Genomic DNA, 19077 nt, shown 5'->3' with positions numbered 1-19077 from the left:
TTCGAATTTTCAATGGAGTAGTGATGATCCATCGCCCGCCCTGCAGTAATGTAATAATATATAATATGGAAATTGTGTTCAGAGCTGTTCAGGCTTTAAGACGTATAGGTAGTGGCCCACACGGTTTATAGCCACATTTCTGCACCCCAAGCCCTCCACCTTCTTGTTGCAAACAATTGTCGGGGTCGATTCTAGATAAGTAGGAGTTTAACCTGCTACAACATCCAGAACGTAATTGCGCCAGTGTTACACGTATCTCACGAGGAAGCTGGAGCTCTTCATCTGCTATAAGTGGTGGTTAGACTACGAATACGGCATTCAGTGGCCGGTGGTCGGGAACTTAAGAAGGTGGTGACGTCTCCCGGTGAATGTCGTTTATTGACTGTCTAAACACTGTCAGGTCCAGTAGATTACGGTCAGTTTTGTCCTGGATTTCGTCGGCGTAGTTTAAGAGATGTCTCTTGACGTGCCTGGGAGGTGGTTCAGGCTCAAGCAGGTGTCTGCAGAGGTGAAACCTGCGGTGACATCCCAGCAGGAACTGCTTGCTAAGCAGTTTGTTATGCTCCATTACTGGGAGCACTTGTACCTCGTTGTGAAGGTGTTGAACAGGGGACATCAGGAGGCAACCGGTCGCTGTCCGAATGGCAGTATTTTGGCATGTCTGTAGCTTTATCCACTGCGTGTTACTAGTTCCTGGCGACCAGACAGGCGCTACATAGTTCAGAACCGGCCGACCAATTGCCTTAAATGTCGATAACAACAGTTATTTTTCTTTTCCCCAAGTGCTGCCGGCAAGCGATTTGAGGACCTTGTTGCATTCCCATGGCAGCCGGTTCTACGTACCGGAATGACTCGGCTTTTTCCCGACCAAGGGCTGCCGCCCCAGTATACTAGCCCTGTCTAGTGAAACTCATACCATTCCACCCCTTACGTCACAGGAGCAAACTCTCGCAGAAATCCTGCTCCAAATACTTCTTCTCAGGGCTGGAATCGAATCCAACCCTGGGCCAGAAGTATTCTACTGCTGCGTCTGCCACAGACGGCTTCACCCGAACTCCACCTCGATTAGGTGTAACAAGTGCAACGGGTGGAGCCACCTTAAGACCTGCTCGGGTCTTAAGTCACATAGGGAGTGGTCCACACGGTATGTGGCGACGTGTTGCTCCCGCCAGCAGGCGTCTGATGCATCCACAGCTAATACACCCCCTGATAGGCCGGCACTACCAACCGCCACCACTACCCACACCTCCACGGTGAGGAGCCTATCGGAGCAACACAACTCCCCTTCAACCCCTCCCCTTCCTTCCTGCTCTAACCCCAGTGCGGGGACAAACCAGCAGCTCCTGGTCCCCCGCATAGTCTGTTCCGTGTGTCAGGCCATAATACCTCGGAATCTGGTATCAGTCCAGTGCAATTCCTGCAATGGCTGGTGCCATTTTCGGAGATGTTCCGGCCTGCGCACCACCCGTGAGTGGACAACTGACTACGTTGCCCCCTGCTGCAGAGCTCTGCACCCACTACCGCCCCCGGAGGCGCGGCCGCCCACCATCATCAGGCCGCAACAACCACAGTGGATTGCGCAGCAGGTCCAACGTAGACAACCCCACGCGTCCCTCACCCCCCGAATTACACAGACCTCACCGAGAAGCTTCAAGCTTCTCCAATTTAACTGCAACGGACTTACGAGTAAGGTCGACGAGATAGTTGACTCTATGAGCCGGCACAGTATCAAAATAGCTGCGGTCCAAGAAACAAAGCTGCACGCTAGGTCATCTCTGATCACCAGGGATGGCTATAACGTGCACAGACACGAGACAATGGTGGTGGCCTAGCGTTTATTGTCCACCACACTGTGCAGTATCGTCTTATCGATGAAGGAATCGACCGCAGGGACAGCACCTTAGAATGTCAAGGCATAGCTGTCCGGTCAGCCGATTCCGAGCTCGAAATATTTAACATATATATGTAGCGAACGCGTATGTGCTCTTCGATGTGTCGTCTGAGAAGAAGTTCATACGGTTGCTTTCACATTGCTTTGCCTATCAATAGCAAGGCGAATTTATTACAGGTGACAGCAAACACATATAAGTAAAACCCTACATGTATTTGTTGTTGCGTTTGGTCCAAGCATCACGTCAAAATCAGCAAGCAAATGTAAACATACCAATACATACAAACAAAGCATATCATTTTGACGTAAGCCATACCTACGGCGAAAAATTCAGCTGGGTGAATGCTGTCACCTTAATAAATCCACCTTGATCAATAGTTACAATAAATGTCGGCACTCGATAGCGGTAGATCTAATGGAAATATTGAGAGAGCTTTTCTCTCTGTATCATATGATAGTAGCAGGGGGTTGCCACATATATACCCCCTGTCACCTGCTGCCCGGCAGGATATCACCCTAATATAGGTGCGCTCATCAGAAGTGAAAACTGATTGGTTGTAGGTGACTTCAATGCGCATCACGATCTTTGGCATTCAAGGGTACAGCAACTGGCAGAGCAGATAGACGACTCGACATTCAGCACTGTGAACGACGACGCCCCCTCCAGGGTAGTGGGCAATTGCAGCAGCTCGCCTGATCTAAAAATTGCTAGCGCGGGTCTGATAAATAGTATAACCCGGCGACCTATGCTATCGCTTGCATCAGACCACTTGCCCATTATCGTCTCGATTGAGAGACCTGCCGACTTCGTTTCCGCGAATCACCGGTCCTATTTTAACTTTAAAAAAGCTAATTGGGCCGGGTTCACGGAATTCACCGAGGACACCTTCGCCGCTCTTCCCATCCCCACTGATGTGCGCGTAGCCGAACGCGCATTCCGCAAGGTGCTCACAGCTGCTGCGGCTCGCTTCATTCCACCTGGAAGTTATAAGGACATTCGTCCTCATTTCCCAGCCGAAGCAGCCAGTTTAGCAAACGAGCGTGACCACCTACGCCAGGTCGATCCCGGGGATCCCCCCATAAGGGATCTCAATTTGGAGATCCGGCAACTGGTAAATCAGCATAAGCGGACCAAATGGGTTGAGCATCTGAAGACCTGCAACTTCACCTCAGGGGGTTAGTAAGCTCTGGTCCACCGTTAGGTCCCTGTCAAACCCGACGAAGCACAACGACAAGGTGGCTATCACCTTCAACGGTTGCACTTCGTCGGACCCGAAGAGATGCGCGAGCTATTTTAGCCGGCTTTTTATATTGCATCCTCCTGGCGACAGAACCAAACGTCGTGCTATCAGAAGGCTGCACAAACTGACGAACGACAGTGCGCCACTTACTTTCTCCGGTGATGAGGTTCAGGGGGCAATCAACAAGTCGAAATCATCGAAAGCCATTGGCAATGACGGCTTAAACGCGCTGATGCTGAAGCACCTGGGACCCCTGTGAGTAGGATTCCTCACAAGGGTTTTCAATCTGTCCCTGGCCACTCTCATCATCCCTGACAAGTTGAAAGCAGGGAGAGTGGTCCCACTACTGAAACCTGGGAAACCCGCCAACCAAGGGGAGTCTTATCGGCCGATAACTCTCCTTTCCCCAGTAGTGAAGACACTTGAAGCCCTCCTACTCCCACTCTACACGAAACACCTGGCCCCAGCCCCACATCAGCACGGTTTCCGACGAGTGCACAGCACCACCACGGCACTCACCGCCATAAACGCCCAGATAAATCGCGGGCTAAACCAAAACCGCCCCTTCGAGAGGACTGTCCTAGTAGCGTTGGACTTGAAAAAGGCTTTCGATACAGTCAGCCATTCCACGCTACTAGATGACATTTATCAGTCTACACTCCCTCCAGGGCTGAAGTGTGGGTCCGCGAACTATCTGAGCGGTCGGCTCTCGTCAGTGATATTTCGAGATCAAACTTCAAAGCAGAGAAAGATTAAGCAAGGTGTACCGCAGGGTGGTGCCCTTTCTCCCTTGCTGTTCAATTTCTACATCTCGAAGCTCCCCCAACCACCAGCGGGAGTTTCCCTGATCTGATACGCTGACGACAGCACGATAATGGCGTCGGGCAATGACATCGATGGCCTGTGTTCCAAAGTAAACAACTACCTCACCGACCTTTCTCGCTTTTTCACTGCGAGGAATCTTCAAATTTCCCCCCCCCCAAGTCCACGGCGACCCTCTTTACCACCAGGACAAAGGAGGTCAAGCTGTCCCTTAAGGTAAAAGTCGATGATACACCAATTCCGACGGTAAATAACCCCAAAATTTTGAGTGTAACCTTTGACAGCTTGCTCTCCTTCTCTCCTTCTCTGCGCATACAACCGCAAATGCCACAAAAGTCCAAAATCGCAACTTGCGGAATGCGCGTTCGCCTAGATTTATTAGATTTTTTAAAGTTAAAATAGGACCGGTGGTTCGCGATAAGATAGGTCGCCACGTTTTGCTATTTATCAGACCTGCGTTAGCTATTGTTAGATCAGGGCGTCGTCGTTCACAGTGCTGAATGTCGAATCGTCTATTTTCTCTGCCAATTGCTGTCCGCTACGATCGTTTGGCAGGCTTGAATGCCAAAGATCGTGATGCGCATTGAAGTCACCTACAACCAATCAGTTTTTACCTCTGATGAGCGCACCTATATCAGGGTGATATCCTGCCGGGCAACAGGTGACAGGGGGTATATAAAGAATCAATATTTCGAGCTCGGAATCGCCTGTCCGGACAGCTATACCTTGACATTCTAAGATGCTGTCCCTGCGGTCGATCCCTTCATTAATGAGACGATACTGCACAGTGTGGTGGACAATAAACGCTAGGCCACCACCATTGTCTCGCTCGCGATCGCGTCTGTGCAGATTATAGCCATCCCTGGTGATCATAGGGGGCCTAGCGTGCAGCTTGGTTTCCTGGACCGCAGCTATTTTCATATTGTGTTGGCTCATAAAGTCAACCATCTCGTCGACCTTGCTCGTGAGTCCGTTCCAGTTGAATTGTAGGAGCTTGAAGCTTGTAGGTAAGGTCGTTGTAACTCGGGTGGTGAGGGGCGCGTAAGGTTGTCTACGTTGGGCCTGCTGTGCAATCCGTTGTAGTTGTTGTGGCCTGATGATGGTGGGCGGCCGCGCCACGGGGGGCGGTTGCGGATGTAGAGCTCCGCAGCAGGGGGCAACGTAGTCAGTTGTCCAATCAGTCGGGGGAGTTATGTTGCTCCGATAGGCTCCTTACCGTGGAGGTATGGCTTCTGGTGGCGGTTGGTGGTGCCGGCCTATCAGGGGGAGTAGTAGCCGTGGAGGCATCGGACGCCTGCTGGCGGGAGCAACTCGAGTCCACATACCGTGTGGACCACTACCTATGAGTCTTAAGGCCTGAACAGGTCTTAAGCGGCTCCACCCGTTGTACTTAACCGAGGTGGAATTCGGATGGAGCCGTTTATGGGAGACGCAGCAATAGAATACTTCAGTTGTATGTGTTGCATGCTCCCAGGTTCTTCTCACATGCGCGAGGTTTCTTTTGCATCTGCTGCATATTCTACCGACTTATGCCGTCGTGAGTACTTGACTCCAGCGTCTGTTATTTGTCGTCAGTTCGTAGACAGTCCACCTCCCATCGATAGTTGATTTTTTCTCTGCGTTTTGCGCTGCCACTCCGCGCGTTCCAGGAGCGTTTTGCAAAGCTTTTAATTGCATTCCAATACTAATTTGATGCACACATGTTATTGATTAAGCTGTCTGGGCTCAGTTGTTCACCCAAGAATAACTCAAGCGTTCGGCGTTCTTCATTGAAACGATAGCGGAAGAAGAACAAGTGTTCCGCGCTTTCTATTGCACTGATTAAGCTTGGGCAGAACGGAGTATTCTTCATGTGAAAACGATGGAGGTACTGCAAGAAACATCCGCGGACGATCAATATTTGGGTTAAATAGTAGTCCACGTTCCGTCTCTTCTGGTCACTCATGGCCTGATTTCGGTTAAAGGTCTATAGGTCTAACGTTCGTTAACAAACGAGTCCCATCTGCTTTGCCACTTTTCTAACGAATGCAGACGTTCTGCAGCTTTCGTTTCAGTTCTCGGCTTTACTCCTTGTCTGTCATAAAGTTGTCCCGTTTCCTGCACAAGTATGTATATCTATTGGGAGCTTTCCAGCCATAACGCAAACTGCGTCGTCGGATATGGTCCTGTATGCGCACGCGACTATTAGTGCATCTATCCGGTACACCTGAGCTAGGGGTCTAACATTCGATGGCTTAGCTCCTACCCATATAGGAACAGCATATAAGATGACTGAATCCACCACCCTTGCGGTCCGCCTATATTTGGAAGAATTCTTGTAAGAGCACCGTTGACTGCCGCTGCTTTGGAACCCATATTTGCTAAGTGTTGCTTAAAGCACAGTCTCTTACGACAGTATTTCATGGCCACTTATCCAAAATTTCATTAACTATTTTTTTCTTCGCGCAGTTACGAGTACTGCTTCTATTTTTTGTACTGCCAACTTCAGCCCCGCTACAGCGAGCCATAGTTGAACTCTAGCTGCTGCATCACTACACTTATCCTGCATGTTCTAGCTCCTTGCCTGTGCCCACGAGGGTAATGTCACCGGCATAGCCTACCAGTGTTACTTTCTCTGGCAATTTTAAGGTAAGTACTCCGTCGTACATGGCATTCCTCTTTGTATGTCTTTAGACTGTCATCCGTATCATACTCCAAGATTCTATCCCTAATGTAGCTTCGTATTATGTGCATTAGATATCCAGGGACTTGGAGATTTATTAGGGATAGCAATATGTTTGACCACCTCGCCAAATTGAACACTTTTTTGTGTCTAGCGTTATAATTGCAAAGAACTTCAAGTGTCCTCCTCTAATGGTCTCGCGCGCTATATTTGTCACCGTTCTAATAGCGTCCACAGTTGATCTAGCCCGTCTGAAGCCAAATTGTTTGTCAGATAGGCCGGTTGGGCATTCCAAATAGCTTTGTAGCCGGTCACAAATTATGCGCTTAAGCACTTTACCCGCCATGTTCAGCATACATAGGGGTCTGTATGCTGAGGATTGGTCCGGATGATTGCCTGCTTTGAGTAACAGGCATTGAAGTCTCCTGCGATGAGAATCGGCAGTTTTCCTCTTAGCTCAAGTTGCAGTGCTGTCATCATGTTTTCAAAATCTTCTAAGCTCCACCTTGGTGGTGCATAGCAGCTCACATAGTATAAACGATCTAGCTCCGCCCATGTGAATCCTGCACTTGCAACAGATATCCTATTCTGGGGTGTCTTACTGCCCACCCCCCAGAAGGTAGCTAGCTTGTCAGAATTGGTCATCCAATTGTGTGAGTGGATGTCTACGAAAATTTCCGAGAGGAGAGCAACATCCACTTTGTTTTCTACAAGCGTTTGCCTGAGCAGGTTATGTGCTGTCTCACAGTGTTTGATATTTAGCTGCAAAATCTTCATGTTCTTTCTTGATAGCATGAGCATTTGGTCTTACCTGCCGAATGTGATTACTCGCATAGTACGCATATTTCAGCGCCTGCAAAGCTTTGTGCGATCTGGTCCACTGCATGTTGTCTCAATATGGCCATACTCCCAACATTTAATGGGTGATATAACCTCCACTAGTACCTTCTTCAAATGAAGGGCGGACATATTTGATGGCTATTTTATCCGGCTTTTTCACTTGCTCCTGCTCTGAGATCGCTTCAATTAGCTCCTCAGTTGTCTTTAAGCCGGATATGAGACCTTTGCATTATAGCGTTACAGTGTGGGTCTTCAGATTTACCGTTGCAATGCTTTCCAGTGCCTTTTCGAAGGCTTTCTGGTAATCGTTAGAGTCACCTTCTTCCCTTTTTTTAACTCTATAAGGAGCCCACCGTAGTCGAATGGGTTGGTGCGTGCCTAGCATTCGGAATTTAGAGAGATCATAGGTTGAAATCTCGGTGAAAACCCAAAATGAAGAAAAAGTTTTTTCTAATAGCGGTCGCCCCTCTGCACGCAACGGCAAACCTCCGAGTGTATTTCTGCCATGAAAAAGCTCTTCATAAAAAATATCTGCCGTAGGTATCTCCATTTGTAGAACAACTTCAAGACGCACACCACAAATAGGAGGGGGAGCTTGGCCAAACACCCAAATAGGGTATACGCGCCAATTATATACATATATATAACGATCCCATCTTTTTGTGCTGTGCAGATTATTTTGACCCTCTCACTGAGATCTTTCAATTTTACGCTTACACGTAAGTTATGCATTCCATCTTTTTTTGGAGTATAATAGCATCAGATCTAGATCGAAGCGATCCCTGGGTTTTCATAGCCTTTATTGGCTTCATTTTCCTTTGAACCGTCTGCAATCAGTTAAGGAACAAACTTTTGGCTCCGATTTGTTATTTGATGACAATGTCCGATTGTTTTAATGACTGTCAATCACCCGCGGGAAGTTCAGCTGCCCCTGTTGCTTGCCTTCGTTGTAGCGTGTGGGGTACCAGAGATTAACTCAAGGAGGGAGATTGTGTACGCTGCCACTCTGTTGGTTCGTCGATGGCTCTCTGCCAAGCTGGTTGCGGCGGGTTCTATTAATAACAGAACTCTTCCTAAAGACTGCAGCTGACTTTACTTATGCATACTGTTATGGTAGGTTAGGCTAGGTTTCTGTGGCAGTCGGCTTAGAGTAGCCAACTCCCTTAGACCATGAAGGTCCGTTGTGGTACCACTGTGTAAAACGGTCGAGTTCTGTTGTAGCAGCAGCTTACTGTGTTCGACTATCTCATCTAGCGATAGACCCAGAAAGAGTGCTCTGTCTCACTATCTGCTGTCATCAAGGCTAACTCATGTTTTCATTTTGGCCTCTCGTTCGATATTGTTGCCAGTCGGTTCGCGAAACTTCGGAAGCGCAACAGTATTAAACGAAATGGTAATGGAATGTTGGGTAGCTTACTTTAAAAATGCTGCAAACAATTAACCCTTTTGCGCCGTCAAGTTCATTCCATGTCCTTTTTAATATAAAATCCGATGACCAGTAATAAACCGTATATTAAATATTTAAACGCAAGGCAACCGTTGAAGCGACCGTAGTATTTTGAATCGGCTTTTGCTCATTGTAATATTTCACATATAAGTCGATGATCTCCTTTTCGTGCTTAACTCCCAGCCCGTAATTAAAAAGCGAGATTTCCCATAGAAAGTTTCTCTCCCAAAATATGAGATTATAAAATAATCCTATATAATAACCATACTTATTGACATACAACCCCATGTTTTCTGTGTAATAGATCATTATTTTTACGCGTGTACAGAAAAACGTCAAAGTAAAAACTAAATAAAATGGGTGCCGGCAAAGAAAACAAGTTTGTAGACATAATTCTAAAAATTTTGTTAGGTATTATTGACTATGAATTCATATAACAGGATAAAGCGTGTGTCCATACACGCTTTGTCCTCCTTTTCCTTATTATATAATGTAATATCGAATTTCGAATGCGTATTGCCCATAATTTTTTGAAATCTTAGTAAACAATCGTCGTTTACGGATTTCCTTTAAATAAGCTTGTTCTTCTTCTTGTCTTTTCTTCATATCGTTAATAATAAGTAAACGAACCAAAAACTCAAAAATATTCCACCAAAGCAATTTCTATGAAGAAAAAACTTTCAAAGCAGTATTGACAGCTGATTGTCTGCTATATGTGAACGGGTAGATTAATTTTGTGGATTTATTGCTAATTACTGTATATGTGAACGTACTTTATTCTCTATTTTCTGAATTTTGACTTGCATCCCGTTTATTTGGGGGAAAAAACATCGATATATGGATTTATACAGTCAATAGAATTTGTCCGATATATTTAGTATCTGTCGACTATTTAGTGTTTTTAGGTATCTATCCATCATTAAGTTGGAAAGGAAAAATATAGTTTTATTATGAATAGATTCTAATATTTCAACTCTAAAGAAATGTTGCCTTTACTACAAGAGAAAAGGCCTTTGAAAAGATCTCGTTTAGGCCCTCCAGATGTGTATCCCCAAGAAGCGAGGCAGAGAGAAGATGAATTGACTCCGACAAATGTAAAACATGGGTTCGCTACCACCCCACCGTTGGCTGATGAATTTGGGACCGCTCACAATTCAAATATGAATGCCAATAAAGTTGGTTCGTTTTTCAACTCAATTTTATCAAAGAAAGAGGAATTGTTGACGTTGCAAGATACAGTTCGAAAAAAACAACAAATAAATTGTAAAGATAATTTCTGGCCTGTTTCACCACGAACAAAAGGAGCTTTGGATGCTTGGTTTAAAGATCTTGCTGGAAACAAGCCACTTCTAAGTTTAGCAAAAAAAGCACCTTCTTTTAACAAAAAAGAAGAAATTTTTATTATTCTTTGCGATAACCAAGTTAATATGCAACGTGCCGCTTGGTTTATTAAATTAAGCGCGGCTTACACATTAAGTTTTACTGAGTCAAAAAATAAGAAACGAAGTATATACGACCCGGCAGTAGAATGGACCGGTAATATTATTAAGTTTATGAAAGAGCTTCTTCCTAAGCTTCATGAATACTATCAACGTAAGACATCATTGCCGTTGTTACTGCAATTATTAATAATAAATTATTTTCAGTTGGTTCAGAGAGGAATGCGCATATTTGCAACACGTCGGGTTCTGGGGTCTCGGGCCAAATAATTTCATCTCCTGTAGTCAACAGTCCAGTAACCGTTCACAGTCCATTGACGATTAATTCAATGTCTACCGCTCCTTGTGCATCATACGTTGGCAGTGCATGTGCTGCCAATACTAGTGGTAATGCGTGTTCCGGCTCAAGTTCTCCCATATCTGGTAATGGAAGTAATTTCGAGGATTGTCGAAATGCCCTGAAATATTGGAAATACTGTACGCGACTTTCCAAGTATATGCACGAAGAGTCTTTACTTGATCGTCAAGAGTTTCTCAACTGGATATTGGAACTAATGGAAAAACTGCGTTCACAAACATCATTTGATACGTCTTTGAAAAAACTAATACTTGTTTTTGCGTTGCAATACATGCCGGATTTCGTTCAATCCGAACGTTTGAGCAGAAAATTAGCAATATTGGTTGCAAAAAATTTAACAGTGCTTTTAGATTCAAATGTTGAATTCCATTCATTAAACAAAACAAATGAGGCTACCGGAGCCAATATGGAAGTTGATATTACCGAGGAAACCAAGTTAGTGGCGGATTCAACGTATGCATCGTTAAATGACTGTGTTAGTTGTCCTCATCATCGCGACATTATATTGTATTTAAGCACAATTCTTCAAACAATTACATTAGAGTGTCCTACAGCATTGATATGGAATGGAATTAATGAAAGTCGCGCCTCATCGGCATTGTGCGGTAGCCCACTTGATTACATTAATACAGTTCCATCTGAATTGCCGATGCCACTCAAGTGTGAAAAATCAAATTCTAATATACGGCGACAGCTCCAAATTGCAGAGGCAGAAATATCTTTGCGTTCCAAGCACGCCCAAAATAGTTGGTTTGCGGAAAAATGGCGTAGCTCAAAAGTGAATTCATTCACCCATGTGCTTAAAATTCTTGACTATCTAGATACTCACTGTTTTGATCGGAGAGATAATGATAACAATATAGACTCACTTTACTCTAAAATTTTTCCACTTCGTGAGACGAAAAGTGATGATTCTGAGCAAATAAGTAAACATATACCGTACATTCCTAAAAGGGACGCTCCTACAGTAAAAATACTTTGTGAATGGGCTGTCTCTAATCAAAGGTAAGTCGTGCTATTTTGCAATTGGAAATTTTTTAAAAGTTAAGTTTTAGATGGGGAGAACATCGAGCCATGGTTGTTGCTATTTTGCTGGATAAGCGACAAATTGAAGTTACCTCTGGCGTGGACAATGATCAACCTCATAATTCAAATTGCCAGGACGAAAAGGATTCAATCAATTCCGGAGTTGGTTTAATTGGTGGCTTACCAGTTTTTCAATCAGTGTTAATGGATTTTTTGGATCGAGATGCTCCGGTTTTAGATGAAAATGGCTCACAACAAAATCGTACCCAATTTATTAATCTTGTGCATCTTTTTAGCACATTAATACGTTTCGACGTATTTTCACATAATGCTTATATGCATACTTTGATTTCGAGGGGTGATCTTTTAAGGGAAAATTCGATAGCCGAATTGGATAACGTAACCCGTAATGAAGCGTCATCAGTATGTGGCACAGAGTCAGTTGATAATAAACCCTCTCCTACTCATAATTTTGATGACGAGTTTACATCCACTTTAGATTTTAAACATAGTGAATTTGACGATTCAAATGTTGATGATGATTTGGGGAAACTACTTCAAAATATTAAAGAAAAAGGTCAACAGAGCGCCCTGGAAACACCTGATAGTCCGAAATTACCCGATAATTCGCAGACAGATTTGAATGAGTCTCTTATTTCACGTCATTATATATATACAAAACATTTCCCCATACCTCAAGATGAAACTTGCGTGTCTTATAGCAATGAGTGTAATCAACGATATATTTTGCTGTTTGGTGTCGGAAAAGAAAGAGATGAAAAGAAACATGCTGTAAAAAAAATGTCTAAAGAAGTTTGTAAGCTTTTTTCTAAAAAGTTTAGCATTGACATTGCAGAAGGTGGAAAAGTAAAGAAACATTCTCGAAATGAGTTTAATTTCGAAGCTACTACGAGTAAATGCAAAAGTATGGCATATTTTGAACAACATGTAGTTACATCTCAATGTGCTATTGTCGTATTAGAACAACTCAATGGGTTTGCGGCGGGTAATAACAATTACTTACCCGTTCAAGAACATGTAGCCTTTTTGTTTGATCTGATGGAAATGGCTCTTAATATACATAGCTTGCTAGAGTTTTGTGATCATATTCTGAAAGAGTTACCCGAAATTGAAAACCAGTTACAAGCAAAGAAATCTAATTTGGTTCGATTATACACAACCTCTTTGGCTCTTTATATCGTTGGGATACTACGAAGATACCATTCATGTCTTCTGCTCAGTACGGAAGAGACTATATCAGTGTTTGAAGGATTATGCAAAACGATAAAACATGTCAACAATCCTAAGGAATGTAGCTCAGCGGAACGATGTATTCTCGCTTACTTGTCTGATTTATATGAAATATGCATTCTGCTTAAGTCAAAGGAAACTGAACCAGAATATTTTTCGATAATTGCTGTTATGAAAGCTTTTAAAGAGCTATACAACTCTCCAGAACAATTAAGGTAATCTATTTTTTAACCACGATAAAAATAGTTCTAATATAAGGTATTTTCAGTGCTGTTCCGCAGACGTATAATCCTCATTTTTTACAAGAACTATTCATATCACCTAGAAGGGCTGGTAGAATAGATTTTCATTGTATTCGGCAACTACAAGACTCATCATCCAACGTCTATAGTTTTGTATCAAATGCTATTTTAGCCGTTTGTCAAGAGACTGATAATGACCGGTTAAACGAAATTGCAATATTGTGTGCTGAGTTGACCGCTTCATGTAATTCACTTTCAGAGGAATGGATAGCGGCACTTCAAAGCATTTGTAATGCTTCAAAGAAACTTCGATATCCTCATCTTTTCGAGCAAGTCGATATACATGATAACAAAATCCATAATTCATTAGCAGTTTTCATTTGTATTTTGGTGGCAAGGCACTCATTCTCTTTAGCTGATTTTGTGCTTAAGTTCGCACTTCCAACGTTAGCATATGCGTACCCTGTTGGCGGTGAATTCACAACCGATGCTGAAGCTGGAGCTCGTCTCACTTGTCATTTAGTGCTAAAATTGTTCAAGACTATTGAAATACCACAGCCAAGAATGTATTCAGTAAGTACTTCACCGAATCCAATAAATATAGTTGGAGGATCGTTCAGTATAAAGTTGAGTTGTGATCGTCACTTATTAGTGGGTGCACACAAAAACATTCCCATACAAGCAGTTTTAGCTGTTATAAAAGCGATATTAATTGTTGTTGATCTAAAAACACCAACGGTACCAAATAATAACTCTTCAGCATTAAGTAGTGGGAAGCGCAGTGGTGTTAATACACCGGTGCATCCAGGAAGTACTCCAAAAACTAACGATCGTCCGGCTGACTTGAGCCAAATACTTGGTACGAGTGATTTATCAAATATTGCTTCGTGCATAGACCAAGATATGAATCAACCGAATTCCGTGAGTAGTAATGCAAAATCTTTGGAGCAAGTGTCTTTGCTGGAATTCGCGAACCATGTTTTGAAACAAATTTGTTCACAAGAACATGTATTAGAACGCTGTTTAAAACATGCAGATAATTTATGTGAAATGATTATTGATGATATGCTTACAACAAAACAAGTTCAGCGAGTACTATATATGATTTGCTATCCTGAAGCTGAGTATAATATAATTTCGGAAATGGACCAAAGATCGATGATTGTTCGAATTTTGGAAAATCTTGAACAGTGGACTCTTCGAATATCGTGGTTAGATTTGGAATTAATGTATCGACAGTCAATGAATAATCCGAATGAACTGAACAATTGGTTAGATACTGTTGCCAAAGCTGCAATTGATGTTTTCCAAACAGATAACGGATCACCTACGCATGGAGGAAAAGAAATGTGTCGTGAAAAACAGTCAACTTGGCTAATTGCTCCCTTAGTATCTAAACTAACTCCTGCAGTTAAAGGCCGTGTTCTTCGTGTTGCTGGGCGAGCACTTGAAAGCATGAATTTTTTCGCTAAACTTCCTAAGTCAGATGGCAATTGCATTAACAATGGGGAAGAACGCGATAGAAATACCAGTGCCGCGATAAACCAATCGTATGGCGTATTAAACGCTAATAATAGTGCCAAAAAGATCTCGTTGAACTATCAACCCTTCTTAGGACTTATCCTGTCTTGTTTGAATGGTCAAGACGAATATAAAGAAAGCCTCCTGGTATCGTTATACTCACAGCTCTCTCACTGCTTGCAGTCATTCTCTGAGGTAAATATATTATGTATATAAGTATATGTATTATATGTGTTTAGTTTGAAAAATATGAAGTTTGTTTATTTAAAAAAGGTTCACTTATAGCATTATACAAGCCAGCATTGTTATTATTCAGTTATACTCAAGCATACAAATTTTGAGCACAGGGACCTATGCGCGTAAAAACAAACATAATTTTTATATAACATTTTTAAAAATTAAAAAATATATGTAGTCAAATCTTAATCTTAATATCAATATATCTTAACCTTGTCATTATGTCACTCACTTTATATAGTTCACGCGTGCATCATTTGTTACATGTTCGGCCGAGCTCTTATGGTGCGCATATGAGTATTTGTATTTAAGCATATAAATTACATTTATGTTAGTTTTTTATGGACGAAAGAATATGTAAACAAATTTAGCTGATATATCTTCTTCTACCAGTTTTTGCAAGTGATGTCAAAGTTTCCGTTCGTAAACTTTTTCTTTTTGGCAGAGAATTTTCGCTTCCGCCCTTATTTTAGATTGATGGCTAGTAATGGCTAATTTTGTTAACGAACACAACTATAAGAAGCCTGATTAGTTAGATATAATATGTATATTTTTTGTCAATGCTATGGTATTTGCTATTTACTATGGTTTTATCAAGAGGCGTGTACCTCAAGTCGTGATATTTTGCACACTAAGTTTGACAATCATGTTCTCAGTCGTTTGGCTAATGTCGGTTAGCCTCGCCTAGGGGACTAATTCTAATAAAGTAATACTCTTCGAAAAATATTGAAAATGAATTATGTCTGCTGCATTCTTATAACACATTTATATTGCATTGAAATCTGAAATTTCGACATCGAAGTCACGAACACTCATTTCGGATTTTGCTAGGTTTTCTATAAAGTCAGATATATCAGGCCAGTCCATAAGTTCGTGCGTTTTTTAAAAGTGGTTTTAAAATTAATAAAAAAGATGTTTAAAGTATTTATTAATCAATAATATATTTTCCTTCATTATTTACAATGTCTTCCCAACGTTTGGGCAAATTTTTAACTCCCTGCTCAAAAAATTGTTTGTCCTTGGAGCCAAAATACGCTTCGATATTCCTTTTTATAGCTTCTTTTGGGGAGTAGTTCTTGTTACTCATATGGGATTGAAGTCCACGGAAAAGGTGATAGTCATAAGGTACAATATCCGGAGAGTATGGTGGATGCGGCATTAATTCCCATCCTAGCTTGTTGTTGTTGTTGCAGCAGCATAAACATTCCCCATACTTACATACGGTGAATGCTGCTGGAGTGACAGTCCTTCGCCGGATATAAATCCGGGTCGTTTCGGTAACGTAGAACCGACTGTCGTGGAAACTTTGCCCATCCGAGCTCGTTCAGCTTGCTTAATGTTTGCCTAGCGGTATGGGGTGTTGCGTTGTCGTGGTGAAACAAAACTTTGCGTCTATTCACTAAAGACGGTCGATTTTTGTTAAGTGCCTCATTCAGGTTTGATAGCTGATGTGAATAATAATCATCAGTTATGGTTCCAGAAGTTCATAACAAACAATACAGGCCATATCACACCAAATAGACAGGAGAATCTTCTTGGGGTGAAGATCATCTCTATGGGCTAGTGTTTCATCTTTATCTAAACATTGGCGTTTGCGAACAGGACTATTGTAAAGGACCCATTTTTCATCACCAGTAACGATACGGTTAAAAAAACTTTCATTTTCAAGCCGTTGCACCATCCTCTACGTCGCAGTTACCACTTCGGAATTTTTAAAACCACTTTTGCGCAGTCCTTACACTCACGGTCTCCTCTCCGTGAACAGTGTTTATTTCTGCAGCAGCAGCTGTTGCATTTTTACCACTTTTATAAAAAAAATACAAAATATGCTTCTTATACGCGTTCGAAGATTCTATTTTATTTTTTAACAACACGTGCTTCTATCCGCGATTAAAATCACTTGTTGAATGCGCAATATATCAAAGAAAATATAAATAGTTCCGTTATATTCCGCGAAAAAATTTTTGTATGCAAAAATCGTACAAAAGTGAAATTATGTATAAAATACGCACGAAATTATGAATTCAAACTTTATATTAATTTGTTCCTTTTTTATTTCAAGTATGATTCTTTAAATGAATTCAATGATCCACAAGAACGGGAAGAAATATTAGATGCACTGCAATTACGTTTTTCCTTGGTCGGTGGAATGTTTGATACAATACAGAAAAATGGCACATCAACAACAGACTGGGCTATTCTTCTGACACAGCTGGTTTGCCAAGGAGTCATTGACACAAGCTCTAATCGGTGAGTACTATTTACATGATATATTACTGGTACACCAAAGATTATAAATCGTTAACAAATTGGGTCTATAGGTTTAACCGATCTAATATAAAAATTGTATTTACATACGCTAATAAATAAAATAATAAATACCACAGTGATCAAAAAGTTCCCGAAATATATTCAGAAAATTCGAAAAACATGTTTTTTCCTCAAAAGTGAGATTATGGCCTTCAGTCAGCAGGATCAAATGCTCTAAAAAAATTTCTGGAACTCTTTCCGATAAAGCGATAAGAGCAGTCTTCGATGTTTTCATAACTTTCTTTCGGCTGTTAAAACGTATTCCTCATAGTGTTTTTTTTTTTGACTCGATCAAACAAAAATCGCACGGAGCCATATCAGGTGAATTCAATGGCTGTTGGATGGTATTCGTTTCGTTCTTGGTGAAAAATTCACGCATAATGATAGGACTGTGCAACGGTGCATTATCATGGTGTATATTGGTTCATTCGGAACTCTTAACTCTACGACTCGTCTCGACGGTAGTCTGATAAAGGTAGCTGTAAAACACAAACTAACTGACACCGCACGTTCAAATTTTGACAGGAGTCAACTGTCAGAAGCCTGTTGACAGGAGCAGTCTTTCTTTTTCAGTAAAGAGGTCAGAAATACAAAAAGTCACGTACTTATTGACTCGCCCTCGTATGTACGCATATGGGGAAGGTTGAATAATAAAATGTTATTTTGCCTTTTGAGTTTTAAGGCTAGTATAGCCTCTCAAAAAGGAGAAGCTAAAGAAAAATGTTGCCTTCATTCCTTCAAATTTTCGCAAGAAATTTCTTCAGCATTTCATAAGCGTTTTTTATATGGAATTTTCGAGTTTCTTGGGATCTGCGTAGAGGCCGGCAAAATAGCACCAATTATATTTTCTAATTTTCTTGGCAACTCATACGAATATTCATTTAAAAAAATCAGTAAAAGTTTGTCCATTCTAATTTTCCAAAAATACACCTTTTTTTATATAAAACAAAGCCAGCGGGAATGGGCTAAATTGATTTTTCGTATCCACAATTGGCTCTGAGCCCGGATGTACTGAATGGTGGTAACTCACAACCCACAACATTTACCCTTAGTAACTTCGTGACTAACAATAAGAGAATAGTATACTGAAATTACAAGTCATAAACAATTTTTTTGAATTAAAAAAAAAATGTTGACCAAATCTGAACTGAAACCATGAATAAAAAAACTGTTCGACCCTTCAGAAAAAACACTTTTATTTCCTCTTGTAAATACAATAAAAACACATTAAATTATTCGGAGTTTTCAGTTATTAGTGTGGCTTAATTTTGCAAAAGTGTTTGGGACTATTAACCATAATAAATTACTGGAAAAGCGACCTCACTTTAAATTTAATGAAGTATCATCGAGTGCACCTCAATAGTCCATTCTAGTTCCCATATTGTTATATATTTTTATTAATGATCGGATCTCTCTTCCATGTTGTCGAAGTCGTAAACATACAAGGCAATTCACCCTCTCACTTCTTCCAAAATTATTAGATAGGCGATGAAACTTTTACCCATAATGATGATGTCACCCATATAGACTAAATACGCTTTCGAGTGGAGTCTCTTCAGCATATGCTCCATCAGGCGCAAGACCTCCTTCCATATAATACCAAAAATTGGTTCCATAACGACCTCGCAAACTACCTTTCCGGAAATCGTAGCCCTCTCTTCTGTAGCTGTCTGAAGCTATCAAGTTTAACCGAGGTAATGGTAAATCGCCTAGTGTATTTCTGCCAAGAAAAAGATCCTCATAAAAACCACCTGCTTTTCGGAGTCGGCTTCAAACTGTAGATCTCTCTA

General features: G+C 41.7%; 1 protein-coding gene across 1 annotated transcript in view; it reads left to right on the top strand.

The window, feature by feature from the left end:
- Nucleotides 1–9765: 9765 nt before the first annotated feature.
- LOC128859811 (mediator of RNA polymerase II transcription subunit 12) overlaps nt 9766–19077 on the top strand; it is a 43418-nt gene continuing 34106 nt past the window's right edge. Inside the window, exons 1-5 of the mRNA XM_054096901.1 lie at nt 9766–10496; nt 10550–11705; nt 11756–13192; nt 13246–14935; nt 17040–17227. Coding sequence (XP_053952876.1) covers nt 9887–10496; nt 10550–11705; nt 11756–13192; nt 13246–14935; nt 17040–17227 — 5081 coding nt within the window. The 5' untranslated portion in view covers nt 9766–9886. The remainder of the gene's footprint in view (nt 10497–10549; nt 11706–11755; nt 13193–13245; nt 14936–17039; nt 17228–19077) is intronic.

The sequence above is a fragment of the Anastrepha ludens genome, chromosome 4, assembly GCF_028408465.1.
Source record: "Anastrepha ludens isolate Willacy chromosome 4, idAnaLude1.1, whole genome shotgun sequence".
NCBI classification, from domain to species: domain Eukaryota; kingdom Metazoa; phylum Arthropoda; class Insecta; order Diptera; family Tephritidae; genus Anastrepha; species Anastrepha ludens.
Note: the sequence above shows the minus strand (reverse complement) of the source record. Positions and strands in the feature narration are given on the sequence as shown.